The 22,500-nt window shown below is 45.0% G+C and overlaps 3 protein-coding genes across 3 annotated transcripts in view; 2 read left to right on the forward strand and 1 right to left on the reverse strand.

The window, feature by feature from the left end:
- rnf207a (ring finger protein 207a) overlaps positions 1-11,522 on the reverse strand; it is a gene marked incomplete at both ends in the record, with an annotated part of 24,675 nt that extends 13,153 nt beyond the window's left edge. The window contains 8 exons of the mRNA XM_080546098.1: positions 2,292-2,338; positions 2,978-3,103; positions 3,235-3,310; positions 3,723-3,804; positions 6,424-6,571; positions 7,018-7,147; positions 10,954-11,141; positions 11,511-11,522. Coding sequence (XP_080402224.1) covers positions 2,292-2,338; positions 2,978-3,103; positions 3,235-3,310; positions 3,723-3,804; positions 6,424-6,571; positions 7,018-7,147; positions 10,954-11,141; positions 11,511-11,522 — 809 coding nt within the window. The remainder of the gene's footprint in view (positions 1-2,291; positions 2,339-2,977; positions 3,104-3,234; positions 3,311-3,722; positions 3,805-6,423; positions 6,572-7,017; positions 7,148-10,953; positions 11,142-11,510) is intronic.
- A 1,562-nt stretch (positions 11,523-13,084) lies between these two features.
- Positions 13,085-17,541, forward strand: rpl22 (ribosomal protein L22). The gene is made up of 4 exons (XM_080545684.1): positions 13,085-13,152; positions 13,805-13,930; positions 15,133-15,257; positions 17,342-17,541. The coding sequence occupies exons 1-4, from the start codon at positions 13,141-13,143 to the stop codon at positions 17,484-17,486; spliced, it is 408 nt and encodes a 135-aa protein (XP_080401810.1). The 5' UTR covers positions 13,085-13,140; the 3' UTR covers positions 17,487-17,541.
- A 1,411-nt stretch (positions 17,542-18,952) lies between these two features.
- chd5 (chromodomain helicase DNA binding protein 5) overlaps positions 18,953-22,500 on the forward strand; it is a gene marked incomplete at both ends in the record, with an annotated part of 41,122 nt that continues 37,574 nt past the window's right edge. The window contains 2 exons of the mRNA XM_080546099.1: positions 18,953-19,002; positions 19,263-19,333. Coding sequence (XP_080402225.1) covers positions 18,953-19,002; positions 19,263-19,333 — 121 coding nt within the window. The remainder of the gene's footprint in view (positions 19,003-19,262; positions 19,334-22,500) is intronic.

Consider the following 22,500-nt stretch of genomic DNA (forward strand, 5'->3'; position numbering starts at 1 on the left):
ATGTCGTGGATATAATTGATTCTTAATAGGTTTAGTAGAACTTACAAAGCACAAAGAGCTTAGATCAATTGGCTCCAAAGAGGCCTTTTATTAAGCCAAGTTACATGAGCGCAGAGAGAAATGAGCAGACCAATAAGCAAGAAGCAATGGCCCAAAGCAAGAAGCAGCCCCCAACGATGGGTGCGACTCATATTTATAGAACTGTCCTTGGTCATGAGGTGACCAAGAAGTTATGGGCCCTGTCCATAGTCAGAATTATTCACTGCGCCACAGATCTTGGCCCATCCCTTACAGGAAGGAAATGGGCCTTCCTTGAGTGCTAGATTTGCCAAACTGTAGAGAGACTTACATTTCTCAGTATAACATGATATAAAACCCCAACAAAAACCAGACGGGCAGCAGCATTCTGGATGAGCTGCAGAGGTCTGATGGCGGAGGCAGAGAGCCCGTCCACGAGTGCGTTGCAGTAGTCAAGACGGGAGATGACCAGTGACTGGACCAAGAGTTGCACTGCTTCTCTAGTGAGGAATGGACGTATCCTTCTGATGTTGTAAAGGAAGAATCTGCAGGAGCGTGCTGTCGCTGCGACAACGATCCCCTCCAAGTCACCTGGTAGGAGCAACCCACCAGGTAGGAGTCTCAGTGTAGTGCCCAGCCTCAAAGCCGGATTGGTGGGGGTCCAGGAGTTTGTTCAGACGGAGATAGTCAGTCAGTTGCTTAGACGCAGCTTGTTCAATGGTTTTATAAGGGAAGGAGAGAAGGGATACCGGTCTGTAGTTGTGGACAGATCAAGGGTTGGTTTCTTGAGGAGAGGCTTGCCTCTGGCTATCTTGAAGGCAGCCAGGACAGATCCTGTGGATAAGGAGTAGTTGGAGGGAGGGGATGGGATCGAGAGGGCAGGTGGTTGCCCGCTTAGATGTGATCAGTGTAAGAATCTCATCAGGGGAGAGGGTGGAAAAAGATGATTAAGCCAGAGAGTGTAGTACAGAGGGTCTGGAAGGGGTGCTAGTATCATTGGTAGGAGGAAGAGAAAAGGTGCTGCTAAAGTCATCAACCTTTTTTTCCGAAGTAGGTGACAAAGTCATCGGCAGACACAGGGGAGGAAGGAGGATGGGGAGGAGGTGGGTTGAGGAGTGTGGAGAATGTGGAGAACAGTTTCCTAGGATTAGAGGCAGAAGATTGTATTTTGGAATGATCGTTGGATGCTTTAGCAGCTGATGCAGAGGAGGCGTAGTTGGAGAGGAGAGAGTGATAAAGGTTTAGGTCATCAGGGAGGCCGGTTTTTCTCCCTCTGCTCTCAGCTGTGCTGAGCTCTATTCTACAATAGAAGGATGAGGAGCGAGCAGACAGGAGGGTGGAGGATGCTGAGTCAGAGGATAGAAGGGAGAAGGATCCAACAGAGGGTAGGGAGGATAAGACAGAGGAAGAGAGGGTGGTGGGGGGCAGGGTACATAGGTTGCGGCGAGAGGGTACAAAATGGTTAGAGACTGATTGGGAAGAGGTGGATATGAGGGGAAGGGAGAAGGATATAAAGTGATGATCAGAAACAGTAAGGTTGGAGCTATGGGAGTATCTGGTGAAGACAAGGTCGAGCTGATTGCCTGCCTTGTGAGTCGGAGGAGAGCAGGACAGGGTAAGGTCGAAGGAGAGGAGAAGGTCAAGTACTCCAGATGAGAGAAGTTTCTCTGTCTGTCTGTCTGTCTGTCTGTCCTACCTGTATCACTCTGTCTGTCTGTCCTATGTGTATCACTCTGTCTGTCTGTCTGCCTGTTTCACTCTGTCAGTCTCTCTGTGTGCGTGTGTGTCTGTCTGTCTGTCTGTCTGTCTGTCTTATGTGTATCACTCTGTCTGTCTGTTTTTCTGTCTGTCTGTCTGTCTTACGTGTATCACTCTGTCTGTCTATCTATCTGTCGATGTGCCCGTCTACACATTTTGATAGATTCAAAGGAACAGCTAGTTATATCACTCTGTCTGTCTGTCTCTCTGTTTTTCTGTCTGTCTGATGTCTATCTGTCTGTCTGCCTGTATGTCTGTCCTACATATATCACTCTGTCTGTCTGTCTGTCTGCCTGTCCTTCTTGTATAATCTAACTGTGTATCATGACTTGTCTCATGGGGTTCAATGGAATCTACAACACATGGACTGCTGCCCCTGGTGGTGGATGAGGTATGTTACCATCACACAGCGTTAATAACATCTGTGACCTCGGCTGTAGACAAACGAACTGTATACATGTATCCATCTTATACAGATACTTATTACTTATTACAGTCAGGTGTCGGCGGAGTACCTATGAGCTGCTTTTAGAAGAATCCTCTTCCTCTCTGCCAGTTTCTCCTGGAAGCAGAGAAATACCGCTGTGAGCAGGTAGGTAGGAGTGAACAAATTGTGCAAAGTGTACAAATTGTGTTCTAATTGCAAGAGTATGGGGTTGGTTTATGGGTTTGTCCTCATCTGCTGGCTCAGAGGATTTTTTTTAATTGTGTGTCGTCTGAGGAGACGCTTACAGTCTTGTCACAGTTAGAGCAAGAGAGACACCCGGTGGCGAGAACACGTAATAGCATCTTGAAAATCGATTAGTCAACAGGAGAGAGAATGACTCATTCACCTCCTGCAGCCATTACTTCAAGTGAACCCTTAAGCATAGCATTGATCATCTTGAGTTGATATGCACTGGACCCATTGAAAAACTCTGCACTGCACGTTATATATATAGCACTATCCAATGCATTGTTGTCTGTCCTGTGTCTTTTTTGCATTTGTCTTTGTTCATGTATACAACGCACCTACTGTAATGCCAAAACAAATTCCTATATGTGTCAAGCATAATGGCAATAAACGTTATCTGAATCTGAATCTGAATCTGAATCTGAGTCAACAGATCATACTTTTTTAGGGGTTAAAAGTCTCAATCCTAACATTGTTATGTTATGACAAGAGGTCACATGACCAGAGCGCCCTCTAGTGAAGCCTGACCTGCATGCTGTTGAAGAGAGTGCAGATTGCACTTTCCTCCTCCTCCACGTTCAAGCACACCTCTCCAATCATGGCCTTCAGCAGGACGATAGCCTCGCGAGCCGAGGTCTGCAGCTCCTTCACTGCCTACATTGGAGGAAGGGTCACTGGTCTTGTTGTACACAGAGAGCTGTGATACTATTCAGAGGTAAAGACTGTGTAGTGATACATGTATGTCCACAGTGTCTGACTGGGGAGGGCAGTCCTGACTCACTCACCACCACGGCCTGGTCCAGTATCTCACAGCCCTGCATGTACGCTGTCTCAATGTCAATGCAGTGGGTCCGGTTCTCCCTGTGGCGTTCAGCAGAAATAAACAATTAGTGTGTATGTGTGTGTGTGTATGTTTTTGTGTGTGTCTGTGTGTGTGTCTATGTGTATGTGTTTTTGTGTGCGTGTGTATGTGTATGTCTGTCTGTCTATGTGTATGTCTATGTGTATTTTTTGTCGGTGTGTGTATGTCTGTCTGCATGTCTATGTGTATTTTTTAAATGTTTTTATACGTGTGTGTGTGTGTGTGTGTATGTGCGTGCGTACGTGTGTGTGTGTGTGTGTATGTGCGTGTGTACGTGTGTACATGCATGTGTGTGTGTGTGTGTGTGCGTACGTGTGTACATACATGTGTGTGTGTGTGTGTGTGTGTGTGTGTGTGTGTGTGTGTGTGTGTGTGTGTGTGTGTGTGTGTGTGAGTAGGAGCCCCACTCACACTTGCAAGTCTCTGAAACACTTTATGCAGAGCATGGACTTCTTCTCTGTGGAGAACATGATGTAAGGCTCCTCATGCAGACCTGAGGAGTCACACACCGTCAGACTGAAACCATCACATCACTGTTTCATTCATTTACATTTTCATTTTTGGGGGCATTTAGCAGACGCCTTTATCCAAAGCAACTTACAACAAATACATTTGTCTAAGCAAGTGAATCATCTATCCACCAGTCATCGCAAGAAAAAGTAATCTATGTTCGGGCCAGGGCTGTCATACTACTTTTTTTTTTTTTTTTACAGCAGCAGAGATACTGTCCTGATGGGTAGAGGGGATGGACACTTCTCAGGAGGGACAGTTAAGGTGTAGCCTGATTGAGATTCAATACCATTACCATTATGTCACTGTTTCAGTGTTGCTTGAAACTATCATTCTTGGGATTGGATTTTGTATGAAGTCAGTTAACATAATATTTCACAATTCACAATAATTATATGAATACAAGAGAAAATACTATATAGAAATACAGTGGGCCTCATTCATCAATTGCATGGATTTGCTCTTGAATCGTGTGTAAGAACAAATTAAATAACTTTTCAGTATTCATCAATTTCTCCTTCCTTGTTCACATGGTCACATGGGCATCCTCAGCATAACGTACGATATATATATAGGCTAATACATTAATTAATAGTAATTTCAATAACTTTTAATGATTTTATGCATTGATTTATTTTAGTTCCCAACATAGGCTATATCAATATCGATAAATAATAATGCAATAACGTCTCACAATTAAACTGTGAAAAACCTTGATCAATTTATTATATTATTTTAAAATGATCTGTATTACATTTTATTAATGTTTTATTCATATTCCACCAGTTCTCTTTTACCCTTCTAATTCCTACTTATTCCATAACTGCTTATGTTACCAGTGAAGACACGAGCAGGTGATCTCCAATTGATAGCGGGTTTTATTGTGTGGCTCTGTGCGTACAGACAGACACGCAAAATGAGATAAAATCATTCCCCTTAGGGAGGGGGGAGGGAGGGTGAGGAAGGCCCCCTCCGTCCACTCTCCCCTCCATAAGGGGAATGATTAAACTAACACCGCCTGCCGAGCCCAGCCGAGCCCTAGCCGAGCCCAGCCGAGCCCAGCCTACCGGCTCGGTCCCTCCGGCCTCCCCTCCTCCTCCTCCGGCTAACCCTGGGGCGCCGGCGGCGACGGACGGGGCGGGAGGTTCTGCGAGCTGGTCTGCGGGGCATGATGGTGGTAAGGTGGTGTGACTGGACAACGGAGAACCTCCGCTATTTATGGCGTTTTCGCCCGTGACGTCACGCTCATCACTGTGACGCAATCGGCCCGTTTTATCAAAACCACGTTGATGTCTGTCACAACAGAGATGACGTCACAACAGAGATGGCGGGTTGTTGCTGGGGTTTCACATTTGGGTATTTTCTCCCGACAAATCGTGACGTTAGAATTATAAGGTTCTATCTCCATTTTCGGGCAAAATTGAGTTTTTTACATAATCTGATCCATTAGGTGTTTATTAATGCCTGTGTGGTGTTATTTTTTAAAAATGTTGACATTTTTTAGTTAGTAATTAATAAAATACAAAGGTTCCATCTCACAGAACATAATGGAATGTAAAAACGTTCATGCTCATTATCTCTGAACTACCCTAAACGGAGATAGAACCATATAATTCTAAGCTCACGAAATATAAAAAAAATAAAAACATATTTTTGTTGAAATAGGGTGATATTCTGGGCCAGATACTAACTAGTTGTGATATCACGTGGTCTGGCCGTTATCGGGCTGGTCCGACTTCGTCCAGGTCCATCGGTGCTTGCTGGGTTATTTATCGGAGCAAATCATCGTATGACAGCTATATACAATCCAGAAAAAATGTGAGGTTGAGAGCGCGTCTTTAGAGACCGCAGTGATAATGTGAGAACATTTTTGAGAGTGACTAGCGGCTCTTGAGGCGTGGGACAGCGGGGGACTGATTGAACTCGTCGTAAGTGTCCTTATATGGGATATTCTAGGCATTTAGCTACTGTACGCTTATTCACTAAACTCCCTGCACACACATCCCATTTAAAGAAGATTAGCCATTTTATCATCGTGCGCACGGGGGTGAGAACAAAATCGGGTCTCTCCGCATGAATCACACGTCGGTTTTGCGAACACATTTGCGCATTAGTTCCAAACTTATTGATGAATGAGGCCAAATGACTGAGTATCAAACATATAGATAATAATATCACAATTGCATATCACATACTGTAGATAGGCTATAATATAACAGATATAACGGTTAGGCTATCCGCTTGTTAAGTCTGACGTCAAAAGTGACGTTTAGCCATTTCCGGGTCCAAACCAGAAATTCCTGTAGTTCACGTACCAGTGTACTACAGCGGTAGAATGACAGTTTAATCGTTTTTTAGACTCGGATCTATTCATACAACAAGGGACACAGCACTTTCCCGTTTTCTCCATATTGTCAGGGTCTTTGAGCCTCGGAAAAGCGCTATATAAATATAATTTATTATTATTATTATTTCGGCATTTCGAAGACAGCGCCTCAGCCAACGTTGGACCCGGAAACACGTCACGACTTAACAACTGGATTGCTGTAATGTAATTCTAGTTCCACCTGACCCTAACACCTGCTGTCCAGGCGGCACTCACAGCAGGTCCTGTGGCTCTCCTTGTGGCGTTTGGCGAGCGACACGATCTCGTGGTGGGTGAACATTCTGGCCTGGTGGGTGGAGGCCCTGCAGGCTCCACACAGGGGCTGGCTGCACGTGTTGCAGTAGTACATCATCGCCCCTGTGTCCTACAAAACCACACACACGGAGGATGACACATATGTATGTACGAGAGTGCGTGCGCACGTGCATTTGCATGTGCACATACACACACACACACACACACACACACACACACACGGAGGATGAAAATCCTGTGAACAACACAATAACAGAATAGCCACCACTGGTGTGTGGAGAGGTTTACTCTCTACAATGCGTGTGTGTGTGTGTGTGTGTGTGTGTGTGTGACACACACATGCACATACACAGACACGCAGACACACACACACACACACACACACACACACACACACACACCCAATCCATAATAAGATCGATAGGTAGGTATGTAAGCTATGATCATGCACGTACATAAACACACACAGACACACACACACACACACACACACACACACACACACAATCCATAATAAGATCCATATGTAGTGATGCCAGTGTGTGTGTGAGGTACCTTGTTGCTCTGCTGGTCACAGTTGGCACACTGCACCGCCTCCTCCTCCCCGGCTGAGTTATCCACCAGGAACTTCAGCAGACGGTCCTCCGCTGGCAGCCCATTCATCCCCTTTACTACCGATGGGTAACTGTGACACACACACACACACACACACACACACACACACACGCACACACACGCGTGCACACACACACGCACACACACACACACACACACACACACACACACACACACACACACACACACACACACGGCAAGTGTTATTTGTATAGCACATTTCATACAACAGGAGCAATTCAAAGTGCTTTACATACATTATTGAAAAATACAGCAAGAGGAGGATAGTAAGAAAAATAAAATTGACAATGAATCAAAGCAAATATAAGAAGCAAAGTGCTTTACATATTGTGGCTTAATCACCGCTTGTACTGATAAAGAAAGCTCAAGATCACAGCACTGTATCTGTAGGCTAAATGACTCTCTTGTATTTGTCAACGTTAGCTCAAGAATACCCGTATCCTTTTGTATCTCAATCACAGTCAATACTTATAGGATTAGGACAGACAATGACAATAGTTAATGGATAAAATACATTGATAGAAGTGTTTGTGTTTAATCATAACTGCTGCAAAACATGACGTTTCTTAGCTTAGATTTTAATATTTTTAGGGTTTGGCCCTGTTTTCAGGGAATTTGTTCCAGGAGCATGCGGCACACACACACACACACACATTATTATTACTTTGTTTGCCCTAAGCATTTCATTGCATCGACTACGGCTGTATTCTGTTTATATGACAAAAAAAATGATTTAATTTGATTTGAGTCATTTTCTGATGTGCATTCTCATATCTGTCCAGCAGGTGGCGACCCATCCCTCTCTGATCACAGAGGCTTTTAGCCTACGACCCTAATTCATTGTTTGAAATAACACTTTGTGACAGGCATCTCATAAACATTAAATGCGTGGATTGATTTCTGAGCATAAGGCTTCACAATGTCATCGGGCTGATGTGTTAACACGCAAAGTTAGTAGGAGACATAAAGAATAAACACCTCTGGGTGTAACAGGTTGTTCTTCTTCTGCGGTACTGTTCTTTCTCATGGTGTCAGTTTCGATGCCCCTAGGCCTTGAATAATCCTGTCTGATTTTATTCAACACACACTTTGTTAGGGTTCCAGAGAGCTTAGGAAGATAAAAATAACAATGGTGCAAACATGTCTACCCCTCTAGGCCCCTCCCCTCGCCTCCTTTCCAATGTTTATCTGATCGTCATAGCGACGCGGCCTACTGTGTGCTACTTATAGCCGGTGCAGCGGATTCCTAGATTATATGGTTCTTGAGTGAAGGGTGATGGTAATGGCGCTGATGACGGAAATAGCCACAAACAGCAGCTCTCTCTCCTCTCCTTGGCCCGTGAACTGGTCACATGGGTTGGATCGGGGGGGACCCGTTTAAAAGAGTGTGTGTGTGTGTGTGTGTGTGTGTGTGTGTGTGTGTGCGTGTGCCCACTGGGTTATCACCAATGGGTTCTCACCACTGGGATATCACCGCCACTGGGAACAGAGAGAGAATATGGGTGGGTGGCACATCAGCATATTACTTTCTACTCTCCTTTTCCCGTTGTCTCCAGACACATGCATGGAGAAGTCGGAGGACGGGCTCATTGTGATGCATGGCATGGAATCAGGAACGGTATACGATTTCTTCCGTTTCATGCATTTACACTGAGCCCGTCCTCCGGTTTCTACCTCCAGCAGCCTCCCCTGGTGTAGACCAATCAACGGTGTGCAGCGTCACACGTCACACGCAGCCTGGTAAAAAAGTACCATTGGTAGGCTACCTTTCACTACCCATCCCGAACAAGAACTGAAATATGGCACCGTGCCGTGCCGTGCCGAGCCGGGTTGGCCCTGTAGTGGAAAAGCGCCATATGATTGTTGCTGACCAAGAGCCACTGGGAACCATGTCTCCTGTGACCATGGTAACAAACTTCTGAATAAAAAAGCCCTTTCTTAAAAGGTTTGGCATCATCAGTTAGTAATGATATGTTATATACAGAACCACATCTATCATGTGAGACTGTGTTTACATCTGAACTGTTACTGTGTATAAATCCTTAATCTTACAGGAAGGGAATGTGATTAACAGGCCTCGTTTATAAAACGTTGCGTAGAACTGGCGTAAAAAGCTTGCGTACGAAGACGACGGAAGAACGTTTACACGCACAAAGATTCTGATTTAGAACGCAGTGCGAGCGCACGTCCCCACGCCTTTTTTCCTTTTAGAAATCCCCAAATATCGCACGAAGAGGCGTCAGGGTCTGGTCGGACCGTTCGGGCCGAGGGACCGATCCACCACAGAAGAAGTAGAGTAGAACCACCCTGGTAGGGCCAACAGCTGTGGCCCGGAGTCTGATGCCTAAAGCCCCTTTCGGACCGCTGTTAATCCGAGCCGCACCGCATGACAAAGGAGACACATTTAGCTGTGAGCTGTGTGGAATCACAACCGGCAGCACTACGCCGAGCCACACACAGCAGGGGTAGTCTTACAGTCAGCTGCTGGCCGACACACTCGGTTCTGGAACAATGGTGCATCAGTTCTGACTCAGGCTCTGACATCACGCTCCGCGCTGTGCTTGTTCTTCAGATTGCACATGATCATAGTAATCTAGACGCCAATCTTTTATCTCTGGGGGCATTTAGTTTTGTTGCCTTGCCGAGCATTCATTTGTTGGATTGGATTAAAGGTATGAAAGATACCCTGCTATTCAGAGATAAGTGATGAAATTCACAAAGGCAGGGGTTATGGACTTTCTCCACAACCGATTATGCTTGTTTACTACATGAACTCTGTCCAGGTGAAGCCTCTCCCCCTCTCTCTCTCTCTCTCTCTCTCTCTCTCTCTCTCTCTCTCTCTCTCTCTCTCTCTCTCTCTCTATGTATCCCCTTAGTGCTTTGATCAGAAGAAGGTAATCCTGAGGGGCCTTTTACGTAACATTGCTTGTCATGATTCATTTATCAGTAAGGGATGAAATGGGAAAAGGCACAGCGAGGGCCATTTTAATTGCCCTGAGCTCTGTGCTGGTTTGCCAAGATGCCAGTGTGTTTGTTGTCCCGCTCATGCGTGGTGGCACGGTGGCCTTTTCAGAGCTTGTTGCCCGCCGTGCTGCTGCATGCGTACGATCTGCTGGGGCTAAATCAGTTCAGACCCTGGGCTGACCCTGCAGCTGTCTCTGCTGCTCAGAGTCTACTGCCCCGCCCTTCCCTACCCCACCCTGCCCCACCCTGACCTGCCCTTCCCTGCCCCACCCCACCCTGCCCTGCCCCACCCCACCCTGCCCTGCCCCACCCCACCCTGCTCTGCCCCACCCCACCCTGCTCTACCCCACCATGCCCCACCCCACCCTGCCCTGCTCTGCCCCACCCTGCCCCACCCCACCCTGCCCCACCCCACCCTGCCATGCCCCACCCTGCCCCACCCCACCCTGCCCCACCCTGCCCAGCCTTATGTCATAGTTGGCCATGCTGTCGTATGCAGTGCAACCAGGTGCCAGTGGTGCTCGGAGGAGTTACAGTACACAATCTTAGTAGGGATTCCCCTTCTTTTGCACCATTTTAAACTAAGATATAAGATGTTTCATTCCAACCCAATACTCAATGGGATATGGGACCTTAGGCCACAAGACCTGCCCATCATATGGGATCAACACTTACCAACACAATGCTGATATTTCTCAATACCGTCAAGGTAGTATATTAGTGCGAATGGAATTCTGTCAGACCTGCCAGAACTAACATTCTAGAACCAACAGTGATGTTGGCTACAGCCACTCTGAGTGTTTCTCTGTGGCAATACAAGTGTCAAATACACATCTTGTGAATTGATGGTGATGAATGTACAGAGGTGAAGCGTCCACTCCCTTAGCTTACCCACAGAGGGGGCAGTTGAGGCGGTTTTCATTGGCTTTGCCCTGAAGGCAGCGGGCACAGAAGATGTGGTAACAGTCCAAGAGGCATGGATGCTGGTACTGCTCGTGGCACAGGTGGCACACGAGGGGGTGGACGTTGGCACAATCCACATCACACAGGTTTGTGTGACAGAACATTCCCCCTGCCACCTACAAAGAGAGGGTTCGCTTTACAACGCTGACAGGTTGAATCTGAACAGTCACAGTGGGATCTTACTCCAATGTGATTACAATAGACATGTTTATTGTAATTGTTCATATCATTTTAGCCATAATGCACCTCCTAGTTAAACAAACAGCCTAGGCCCTAGCAGAGGAAGGATCATAATATGATATTATGTCATAATATTAATTGTCATGGACTGACTACGCTAAAGTTAGGAGGACATGATGAAGCATATTACTTAAGGAATCCTGTATGTATTCTAAGTAGGATCCCGTGAGTTTGACTGTAATGTTTGGTAGTGTGTCCCTCTGTAAACAACAACAAACAGGAAATATTGTCCCTCGTTCACTTACCTTGCCAGCCATAATTATGAGTTCTCAGTGCTGTGTTGAAAACAAAATAAAAAAATTAATAATCCCACAGCGAAACTGGATGTCAATAATGTCACATGAGGCCCATTGTGTTGTATCGGCACGTCTGTTGTAGTGCTCTGTACTGTATCTCTCTCACCAACAATGGAGTAACCCGCCGCAACTGTAACAGCACCCAGCCACTAATGTCTTACCTTTCACTGGTCCTATCAGCGACCCCCCAGCAGGAATGACAGCTATGCAGGAACCCTTCAAGAGTGGCCCGCTGGAGTCCTGACACCAGGCAGCTGATGGCCCCCCACGCCAGCAACCATTCCTCTCACAGAGTGTGTGTGTGTGTGTGTGGGTGGGGGGGGGGAAGTTGGGTATGGGCAAACGGCAGTGTTGCTAAAGGTGTACCATACTGTCACAAATGGGGGGGGGGGGGGGGGGGGGTACACATGCTTCGAATATTGAATGCACTCCCTCTCCACTAGAAGGCCGAGCTACAATGAGGGATGTAAGTTATAAGTAACCCCTGTCAGAGGGGGATATTACCAGTCCTATTAGAGATACTGAGATGGGCCAACATTTGGATTGGTTAGTGTTTGAGAGATTACCTCATGTTTTATTTGAGTTAACAGCTAATGTAGGCTACTCTGGCAGCATGGTCTATTGTAGTCTAGCTGCGTATGTGGACTGGTCTCTCTCAGATGAACATGTCACATCAAAGGCAACATGAAGGACTGCCCGCTGCCAGGTGGGGTTTCCTGGGGTTTCGACTGTTACTGTAAAAGAGGTATGGATTTTTACCCTAATATCAATGGAAATGTATGTTAAGATCACATGTCAATTGTCTAGGATAGGATGGCCTACTTTGTTTTTAGTTCTCAAGAGAAATTGAACCATTACCTGATGAATGAATGAATGAATGAATGAATGAATGGTCTTTATTGTCATTAATACAGTACAGGTACCATACAACGAAATTTAGGAGGGGGGGCTCCCCTGGTGCTAGGAAAGAAAAAAAATAAAATACTAAAAACAAGAAGGGAAAAGAGCTGGTTTACATAAATAAAGGCTATATACACTATCCACTATACTATACTACTACAAATAAAACACTGTGCTGTACTCTATGCTATGCTATAAATATCCTAACATTTCCTATCTCTGAACCTTATGTACACAAGGGTTGTCATATTGCACATCCATTTAAAGTGTACTGTAATAAAACAACAAATATGTAAAAATATGTAAAATAAATAAAAATAAAAAATATTTCCTGGCCACTGCTTCCAAATAACTCAATGACAATATTCTCACTAGGGTACACCATAGAAATAGAATGAGTGAAACTGCCCTACTCTCTCTCTCTCTCTCTCTCTCTCTCTCTCTCTCTCTCTCTCTCTCTCTCTCTCTCTCTCTCTCTCTCTCTCTCTCTCTCTCTCTCTCTCTCTCTCTCTCTCTCTCTCTCTCTCTCTCTCTCTCTCTCTCTCTCTCTCTCTCTCTCTCTCACCCCATGGCTGACTGAATCGATCGCAGAGCAATCGTGTCATCGATGCGGCATGGCGACCGGATATTAAACAGCCTGTTCAGCCCTCGCTCTTCCTTTTTGTCCAAATCCTCCACCATGGCTCCGATTGTGAGTATTGAAACACTGAATATACACTGATCACAACCCTTTATATCCCTCGTCTTTGACTATAGGCGATCTGGACGTATTCCCTTTACATATTCATGTGTTTTGTATGTAACAGAGGCAGAGTAGCACTCTTACATGTGGCTTTGTTTACCATAAGCACCCGAACCACGTTGTAGTAAGCTAGCATGAAGCTAAGTTAGCCAGCTATCCATAGCTAGCTAGCTAACTGTCACATTGGCACTCTTTGATCCCCGATCGTTGTTATTGATCAGGGGATAAGTGATCAGGGAGGTGAGGTGACTAGGTTCTCCAGGTAGCTTCAGGTTGTCACCTAATACCTACCTTCATGATATTAGCTAGCCCAAGTAGTGGATTAGGCTATTTATATGTGTGTCATATATAAAATGTGTGTAATATAAATGTGTGTAATATATAACATGTGTGTAATATAAATCTGTGTAATATGTAAAATGTGTGTAATATATAAATCTACTAGTAACAGGGACGCATGTCATTATGGACACGCCTGTGATTTTATTTCTGTGAGGCGACATGATTTGGTGTGGATCTTTGACTTTGGTCCTTGTTCGAGCCAAGTCATCACCCTGCATCTGTCAGGTAACTTGTGTTAAACCTGCATCTGCATTTACAGAAGAAGCCAGTCGTCAAAGTCAAGAAGCAGGGTGGAAAGGGTGGAAAGAAGAAGAAGCAGGTCCTGAAGTTCACCCTGGACTGCACGCACCCTGTGGAGGATGGCATCATGGACGCTGCCAACTTTGTAAGTGCATCATGCTATTCTAATGTAGGAGATGTCCAATAAAGCTCATGTGCAGATTATTAGGGCCAACACCACAAATCCTAAAATGCCAATAATAAAGGCGGCTACAGACTAGACGACTTTTCAAGTTGTAACATCGCTGAGCCTCTCACACTAAACGACCGGCGCGCAGACTACAGGATGTGGCAACGACGGGGGCTCACAGACTACAAGATTCTTCACTTGGTCAGGAAGATTCGCCAAGCTGTAGTGTCGCGATATCAGGACATGATGACGAGACGTTGACAGCTGTCAAAAAAAGATGGAGCTCATTTCTACTAGAAAATAGCCATATTACTATATGTAATATATACATATATATACATATATGGCTATTTATATAATAGGCTATTTACTACTAATGACAATAAAGACCATTCATTCATTCATTATATAAATAGCCATTTCTACTTTCACGCCTCCTCCGCGCTGCATTTCCTCGACCTCTCATTGGCTGTGCTGTCCACACGGGTCGTTGCCCATGTCAGACTAGCAGATTGTGCGCCGATAAAATGAAACATGTTTGAAAAGATCTGGAGCCCTGCGACGGCTCTCCGACGGGATCGGCGGTCCTCCGATTGCGTCTCTGAGCCTGTCACATTAAACGAGCGTCGGAGACGGCGCGTCCCCGAGTTTGCAACGACGGGAGGATTTTGTCTCCGACCGCAAGAAACTGGTCGGCGACAGCTAAATCGGGGTTAAAATCGTCTAGTGTGTACTCGGCTTAAGGCTAGTGCGTGTTTATCGTTGGATTGACGTTGTTGTGCTCATACTGGTGTCAATTTGGATGGGAGACCAGAGATCTCAGATGGGTTTAGGCGTACGTACACCCGATGGGCTCTCGGATGCTGTCATCAGCTTCAATCACATCGTCAGTGCTTAAAAAATAATAAAAAGAAGACCTACTTAAAGACCACGACACCCATATGCAGGATGAGTTTTTGATTTAAACGGTAACTCTGCGGTTGCTGTTGTCGGCCCTTGATGTTTGGAATGACTCCACTTTAGACGGAATGGTTCTCTCTGTAGTCTTGAGATGACACTACCCGCACTCTTATCCTAACCTGAGCCTTTTTTAAAATCAACTTCAACGGTATGACGTCAGTCAGGGCGTCCCGATACTTTACCAGTATCAACAACATCTGGGGTGGTTTTTTCTACAGGAGCAGTTTCTGCAGGAGCGCATCAAGGTGAACGGCAAGGCTGGGAACCTCGGTGGTGGTGTGGTGACCATTGAGAGGAGTAAGAGCAAAATCGCTGTAAACTCGGAAGTGCCCTTCTCCAAAAGGTACGTGGGCTAGTGTCTCGGAATTGACTACACATCTCTTAACTTCTCCTGTTTGCTTTGCTGCACATCCAATTGCTTGTCTTTGGTCGTCGTTGTTGTTGTTGTTTTTTCACTGTAAAAGAGAATGTGTTCTCAATGACTTGCCTGGTTAAACAAGTTAAGTAAATACAAATGTGTTTGTTTATTTAGCTGATAGGTTGCCCTGGTTGCTGTGGCAGCGTTCAATTCAACGTCTGTGGTTGAACTTAGATCTTGATCATGGAATGTTAGTTGAACAGAATTCTTTTGTTATACCCAATATTATTTCATGGGTTCTTTGCCTTGAATCATTTTCTGTTTGAATCAGAATCAGAATTATTTTTATTGCCAAGTATATTTGCATGTACAGTAAATTGTCTTGGTGTGGTTGGTGCATAAGACATAAAGATACAAACAACAATATAATAAAAACAACAACAACAATCTAATAAACAACACTATATAAGCAAAATTGTTTAAAAGACGAAAGCAGAAAGGGGCAGTAGGACAATAATTATGTAGGCTGTAAATGAGAGTAAACGAATATATATATGTGTGTGTGTGTGTGTGTGTGTGTGTGTGTGTGAGAGAGAGACAGACAGACAGACAGACAGGAGGGGTGTGGAAGTCTCCGAGTCAATGAGGGGCAGGGGGCTTGTTTGTGAGGGCATATGTGTAACATATGTTAGATGTATAATTAGAGACCAACATAATAAATATGGTATGTGAAAACAACATTTCAAGTTTCTTTAGAAATCTAAACCTAGGCTTTAGAAATAGGCCTACATTCATGATTACTTCTTCTAGGGATGGGCAATTTCAAAATGTTATTTATGACAATAATACTTCCTAAAATAGCACCAGGCCTCTAATATCAGTCATTGATGAAGTGTAGTCGAGACATGCCGGCGTGAGCAAAAACTACTGGTGTATGTATGGCTGGTGTAAATGTTCTGGTGAAACTAAGATTAGATTCAACCTTTGTCATTGCACAGAGTGCAACAAAATGTATATATTTGCTCTAAGCACAGGGTCTGCCATAGTCGGCGCCCCTGGAGCAATTAGGGGTTAAGTGCCTTGCTCAAGGGCACAACAGCAGTGGTGCAGCACCTTAGATATAATGCCAGCAACCCTCCAGTCACCAGCTGCAGCTCCCTCCTGTGGTGAGGATTGAACCAGCGACCTTCCAGTTGCTAGCCAGCCTCTAACCTCTAAGCTATCGCCGCCCCCAACCTCTAAGCTATCGCCGCCCCCCTAAAGATGTTTTCACCAAGATGTGGTCACTGCACGTTTTCACCAAAGGGTGGTCACTGCACTTTGTAGTTATTTACATGTATGGAGTTTTAAGCACTTTTATTGATTTGTTGTCTGTAAGAAAACGTCACGATATTTGAACTTCTACTATATTGCTATTATGGCGGGGTTCATCTCTGTATTTCACACTGGATTGTGTGACATTTCATCTTGTTTTGGTTTTCTCATGTAAGGACATGATCAGTGCGTGGGTAGTGTTTGGAATGAGGACTGACTTGTAGGGAAATAAACCCTGGATGCTGGTCTATTTGATTAGAAAATTATTATTTGCTGTGCATTTCCCCCCTAGCTAGACTAATCCATCCCCCTACCGCCCCTGAGTTGAGACAAATACAAGAGATGTGATTGGTTTGGTTTCATTAAAGTGACAGATTTTAATGACACATTCAGACGCTACGTAACCATAGATATAGAACATGGTTCTGTTCTCTATGTACGCAACACTCTGGGACATTTTGTCCCTGCTGGTCTTAGCCTTTCATGCCAGACAGACTCATAATTGGGCCCAAATTCTGTTTGAATTGTTTTTATTCATTGAATTGATTACACATGACATGGAAATAAAGTAATGTTATTCTGAACTGTGATCTGAACATATCCACACAAAACATCAAGGTGTTACCTGGCATCTTGCTTTTGCATCTGATTACATGTCTAATGTTATATACGCAGTTTGGTTTGGGTGTGGTTATTGGAAGGAAATGAGTCAAACGGGGCACTTTAAAGGGCGTGTCTCTCCCCTCATCCTCCAGGTACTTGAAATATCTCACCAAGAAGTATCTGAAGAAGAACAACCTGAGAGACTGGCTGCGTGTGGTGGCCAACACCAAGGAGAGTTACGAGCTGCGCTACTTCCAGATCAACCAGGACGAGGAAGAGGAGGAGGATGAGGATTAAATCCATGCCACTTTCTTTTGTCAATAAAATTTCAGAAGGAAAAAAAAAAAAAAATCTGCCTCAGGTTTTCTTCACTGCTTTGGTAGGGCATGCTTAAAACGTGAAATGTATTGTTGCAAATTCAGTGTTTGATAAGGGTCAAAAGGTTTGTCTAAAAGATATACAGGTGCTGGTCATATAATTAGAATATCATCAAAAAGTTGATTTATTTCAGTAATTCCATTCAAAAAGTGAAACTTGTATAATGTATACATTCATTCCACTCAGACTGATATATTTCAAGTGTTTATTGCTTTTAATTTTGATGATTATTACTGACAACTAATGAAAACCCCTATATTCTAATTATATGACCAGCACCTGTATATTTTAAAAAGAGATATATAAATTAATAACATGCATGAAATAGTCAATTCATAGGAATTTAAAAATGTTTGTTTGGCTTTAAAGATTGTATCTCAAAGCCTTTAATCTACATTGTGAGGCTGTACTCGCAGGTATAAACAGATCCAGGGACATGCGCTGATGCCACATGTCTGTTGTCTCTCATGTGGTCCACGCGCGTCTGGTTGCAGCGCTGGTAACCTTGACAACTGTTAAAGCGACGGAGCCAGGCGGCCAGGCCAGCGGTGCACTTTGAATCCTGAACGTTGATGGAGGAAAGTTGGTTGACTGGAAAATGACTATTTTTTATTCAGCTTGCTTTCATGTTGTTTTAATCTCATTTTTGTTTACGACGAATGATTAGTTTATTTAAAAAAAATCTTCACTGTATTTTTACTTCACTGGATAAAGTCCACGTCATTATCCAGTGTTGCCATAGTCACAGCGCGACTGTAAGGTTTGATATTCCAGTATGTTGCACCGGGATATCGATCCATCCAGACAGTATTCCTGCTTAGAAGTCCAATGTGCAAGTTTAGAAAGGGGGGTCTTTAATAAGCGACATGGCTGCATCAAACCCTCTATCAAACAGCATATCTGTGCAATTTTTCCTCCACCAAATAAATAAATACAGAAATAGGTTGTGTGCACAAGACGTTTAGGGTCCATTTATTTTCCGAGAGACTGTGTAAGATCGATCGTTTGATTAACCTCGAATATTCCATAATGATACTAAGATTCTAGCACGTATCCTTAAGTTATGATGTCATTTTCATTTTCGAGGTTTATCTGCGTTCTGTTTGGGGTACAGTACAGTTGCCATTGTAAACCATCTGAAACCCAAATGCACATTTAATGTGGACTCGCAGAGTGATTGAGTAAAGTTCCCCCCCCCCCCTCTCCCCCCATATCCTGATGTAACCTCCTTATTCTCCTGGACTTGCTGGGAAAATGGGCAAAGCGATCAGACAAGGAGGGAGGTGCAATGTAACACTGGAGCAATGCTGCAAGCACTGCTCGCGACTAGTCAAAGTGGTAACTAGGGGGAGAGAGCATGACTAACTAGTTGTGGTGGAAAAATTATGGGATGGATCGTCATGGCAACAGACCAGACGTCACAATCCGGGCATGTGTGTGTTCCATTTTTGTCTCTTTCTTATTTTTCAGACTGGAGGACTTGGATATAGAGAAGGAAATAATTTGTTTTCCAACAACACAACGAAAGAAGCAATTTTTCCACCACAAAAAAAAAAACAGAAATAATAAATTGTGTGCACAAGATTTCCATTTATTTTCCGAGAGACTGTAGCCTAAGAGCTGAACAGTGGCATTCGGGGGGTTAACTTTCTGTTAATTCTCCAAGCAGGAAGGTTTTTCGGGGGTATGCGATAGAAAGATGCCCGGGTCGCTAAGCAATGAAGACGAGAGACAAGACGATATGGATTTTGAAGACGAAATACCAGGTGAGGGAGTGAAGTGGGGGGAGTTTCTGCCCTTCATATATTTTGTGCACCGTTACGCCTAGTATGAATGCGGGGAAAAGGGTTCGTCCTACGTTCTCCAAGGCTAAAGCCAGGGAGGGGTGGGGTGTACGAGGCATTGTGTGCAAAAAATGTTATTTTTGCACGACTCATTTTATTCCTAAGGGACAATTTTATTCCTTCAAAGACAATTATAGGGAAATGCAAAAGCCGCCATCTGTGGCACTGTTAACTACGAGCCGGTCCGAGGATACAGAGGGAGTGAGAGACTGCATTTATGTCCAAGAAGGGGGTGCAATTTCCAAAATTCCATTGGAAAAACACCCCAAACATTTTAAATCTCTGAATATAATATTAATAAGGCCTTCCCGACACGAACTCCATTTTAGTTGGACTGCGATTTTTCTTTTTCTTTTTCTATTTTTTTTCTGGAATAGAAATGTTATGCACACCATTTTGTTCGTGTGTTTCTGCAGCTACACTGCTTGCTTGGTGTTTTTATTTCTCTGTGTGTGAACCTGGGGGCTGAACACCGAAGTTGTGCTCCCCTCACAACCTGTGACAGTTGAAGACCAACGGTCATTAGGGTTACCGCTCAAAGTTAACGGTCGCAAGGGTCAACTCAACTCTGACTGGTTGCTGCGTCGTTACTTAGCGACGGTGTGCCAAATGTGTGTGTGTGTGTGCCTTGTCCCAATGTGTCGGTTAGTGGAGCAGAGGTCCTGAAACCAAACCACGTGTAACAAGAAAACACGCACTCAAATGCAACTGTCCTGTTATGCTCTGTAGTCCCACCAGTAGTCCAGTGGGGTGTTTTAACTCAAAGGACCCTCCATCAACACAACTCTGAAGTTTCACATCATAATAGCCACATCATCCAATTCCTCCTCACGGGGGGTGACTCAACCCCCACCCCCACCACACCACACCCCACCTGGGGACATTTTACCTTAAGGATGACCTTGGTGATTTCTCTCACAAGATGGTTGTTGTTGTGTAGGTGTGACTGGATGATGGAGCTGTAATGTTTATGTGAATGCGTGTGTGTGTGTGTGTGTGTGTGTGTGTGTATTAAAAAGCCAACCACACATCCCACTGCTCGTCGACCTATGGCCCTCTGTGGCCATCCACCTCAGACATCATTGGTGGTTGCACACACACACACCTACACACACACTGCTATAGTGATAGTGACAGAGCTGGAGAGGACACCCGTGGGCTTGCCTGTCCCGTCAATCTCTCTCTCCCATCTCTGTCAAACAAGTCCCAGGTCTCTCGGGAGCCACTTGGCTGAGGCGGTGTCAGAGGGGGGGGGGTGATGAAGAGCACTACAGTAGGCGGCCCCGAGCCAGAGGAGGGGAGGAGAGCCTGGCTCCTTCATAGCTCCGTGTCAGTTTAGTCGATAGAATCAATTTCTTCGCAGTTCCTTCGCCTACAGCTAGCAGCCAGACCCCCAGACCATTAACCCTGCTGGGCTCTTGATGAACAACAAGGGTAGACCAATGACCAACGCCCCCCCGTTTTGCCCTCCTCTTCCTAATTTGGGGGTTAGTGTGACACGGTCTGCCTGGTTGTCGTAAACCCTCTGTCACAACGCTATACAGGAGAGCGACATTACTGTACACCACTGGCGGACTCAAGGGGGGGGCAGGGGGGGCGACCGCCCCTCCTGGTGCTCCCACAGTTGAAAAACGTCTCGCCCTTTTGAGTGGCAAAAATGCCCTTTTGAGAGGACGTCCCCTATTGGTGCCCCTCCAATGGTCTAAAGTTGACCATGTGCACTGATGGGGTGCAGTAGGCTTTTCGCCCCTGCCCTTCAAACAGCCTGAGTCCGCCACTGCTGTACACTACCTTTGGGTTCATAATGTGGGCGCAGTGTCAGTTTGCGGTTATGAAATTATGAGGTTTTTTTTTTTATCGAGCCTCGAACTTCAAAGGCTGTTTTTGCTCATTAGCGTCATTATCGCGGCTGTGTAGAGTACACAAGAACATTTGGGGGCACAGACATGGAGGGCTCTCTCCTCTCTGCACTCGTGCCCGCCATCCATGACTGCCAGCCACAGCCTGGGGGGACAAAGCAATCACTGATGCGTGTCCCCTCAGTAACCAAAGACTTGGGCCTAAATGAGGGCTAGAAAAAGGATGACAAATGCATGCACACATCTACAGCGTGTGTGGGTGTAAAATCAATTATTTTATTTCATTTATTTTATAATAATAATAATTTAAAAAAAGTTTTATGTGTAACAATCATATCTGGCTGTCGAGCATGCGAGCTTGTTAACGACGCATGTGACTGAATGAAGCAGCAGGAGTGAGTTGATATCCATACCCGTTTACATTTACATATTTGGCATTACAGGTACGCCTTATTCCAAAGCGACTTACAATCGATACATTTGATTAAGCAAGTGAATCGTCAATTCACCAGTCGTATAGGAAGAGTAATCTCGCTCAGGCCAAGGGCCATTGGCAGGATGCTGGACCTCAGGGGCCGCGAGGCAGGCGAGGAGAGCCGAGGACCCCCCTGCAGTAGTCTCCTACCCTCTGTCATACTGGATGGAACTTCATTAGATTCCCGAATGAATCGAATTTGTTCGATTCCCGCTGGGACTGTGTATACTTTGGATAAAAGTCAAGTGTCATCTAAATGGCATATATTATTATTACTATTAGTATTATTATTAGATTATTATTTGATTACTTCACCATTCACCCCTGCACTGTCTGTCAGTGGAGGCTGGTGGAGGTACAGATAGGAGGACGGGCTCACACGCGGTTTGATACCGTTCCATGCATTACAATGAGTCTCATCTACCTCCCCCCGGCCTCCGCTATCTCTGCATTGCTCATGCTCAAACTGGTACAGTCAGACTGTCTTGTCATGTTCCTGTTGTTGGTGGTGTCACAGGCGTCGTCCATAGTGCTGTGTCACCCCTGGCCGCCGCCTCTAACCTTTAACCTTTTCCTTCATCTCCATTTTCTGGTGAATTGCTTTGTCCTTCTGTGATACTGACAGATTATCGTGGGCTTTTGTGTGCCTACAAAAGTTATCCCCGATTGGAGGGGGCTATTTTTGGATCCTCCACTGTGAAAGCTGACACCATTTATTTCTGTGTGTGTGTGTGTGTGTGTGTGTGTGTGTGTGT

The sequence above is a fragment of the Nansenia antarctica genome (assembly GCF_963989245.1).
Source record: "Nansenia antarctica genome assembly, chromosome: 15".
In the NCBI taxonomy this organism is placed as follows: domain Eukaryota; kingdom Metazoa; phylum Chordata; class Actinopteri; order Argentiniformes; family Microstomatidae; genus Nansenia; species Nansenia antarctica.

Excerpts from the sequence above, each read along its gene's own strand:
- rpl22 (XM_080545684.1), top strand. Across the intron at positions 13,931-15,132 it reads TCATGGACGCTGCCAACTTT|GAGCAGTTTCTGCAGGAGCG; the intron begins GTAAGTGCATCA and ends TTTTTTCTACAG. Across the intron at positions 15,258-17,341 it reads GAAGTGCCCTTCTCCAAAAG|GTACTTGAAATATCTCACCA; the intron begins GTACGTGGGCTA and ends CTCATCCTCCAG.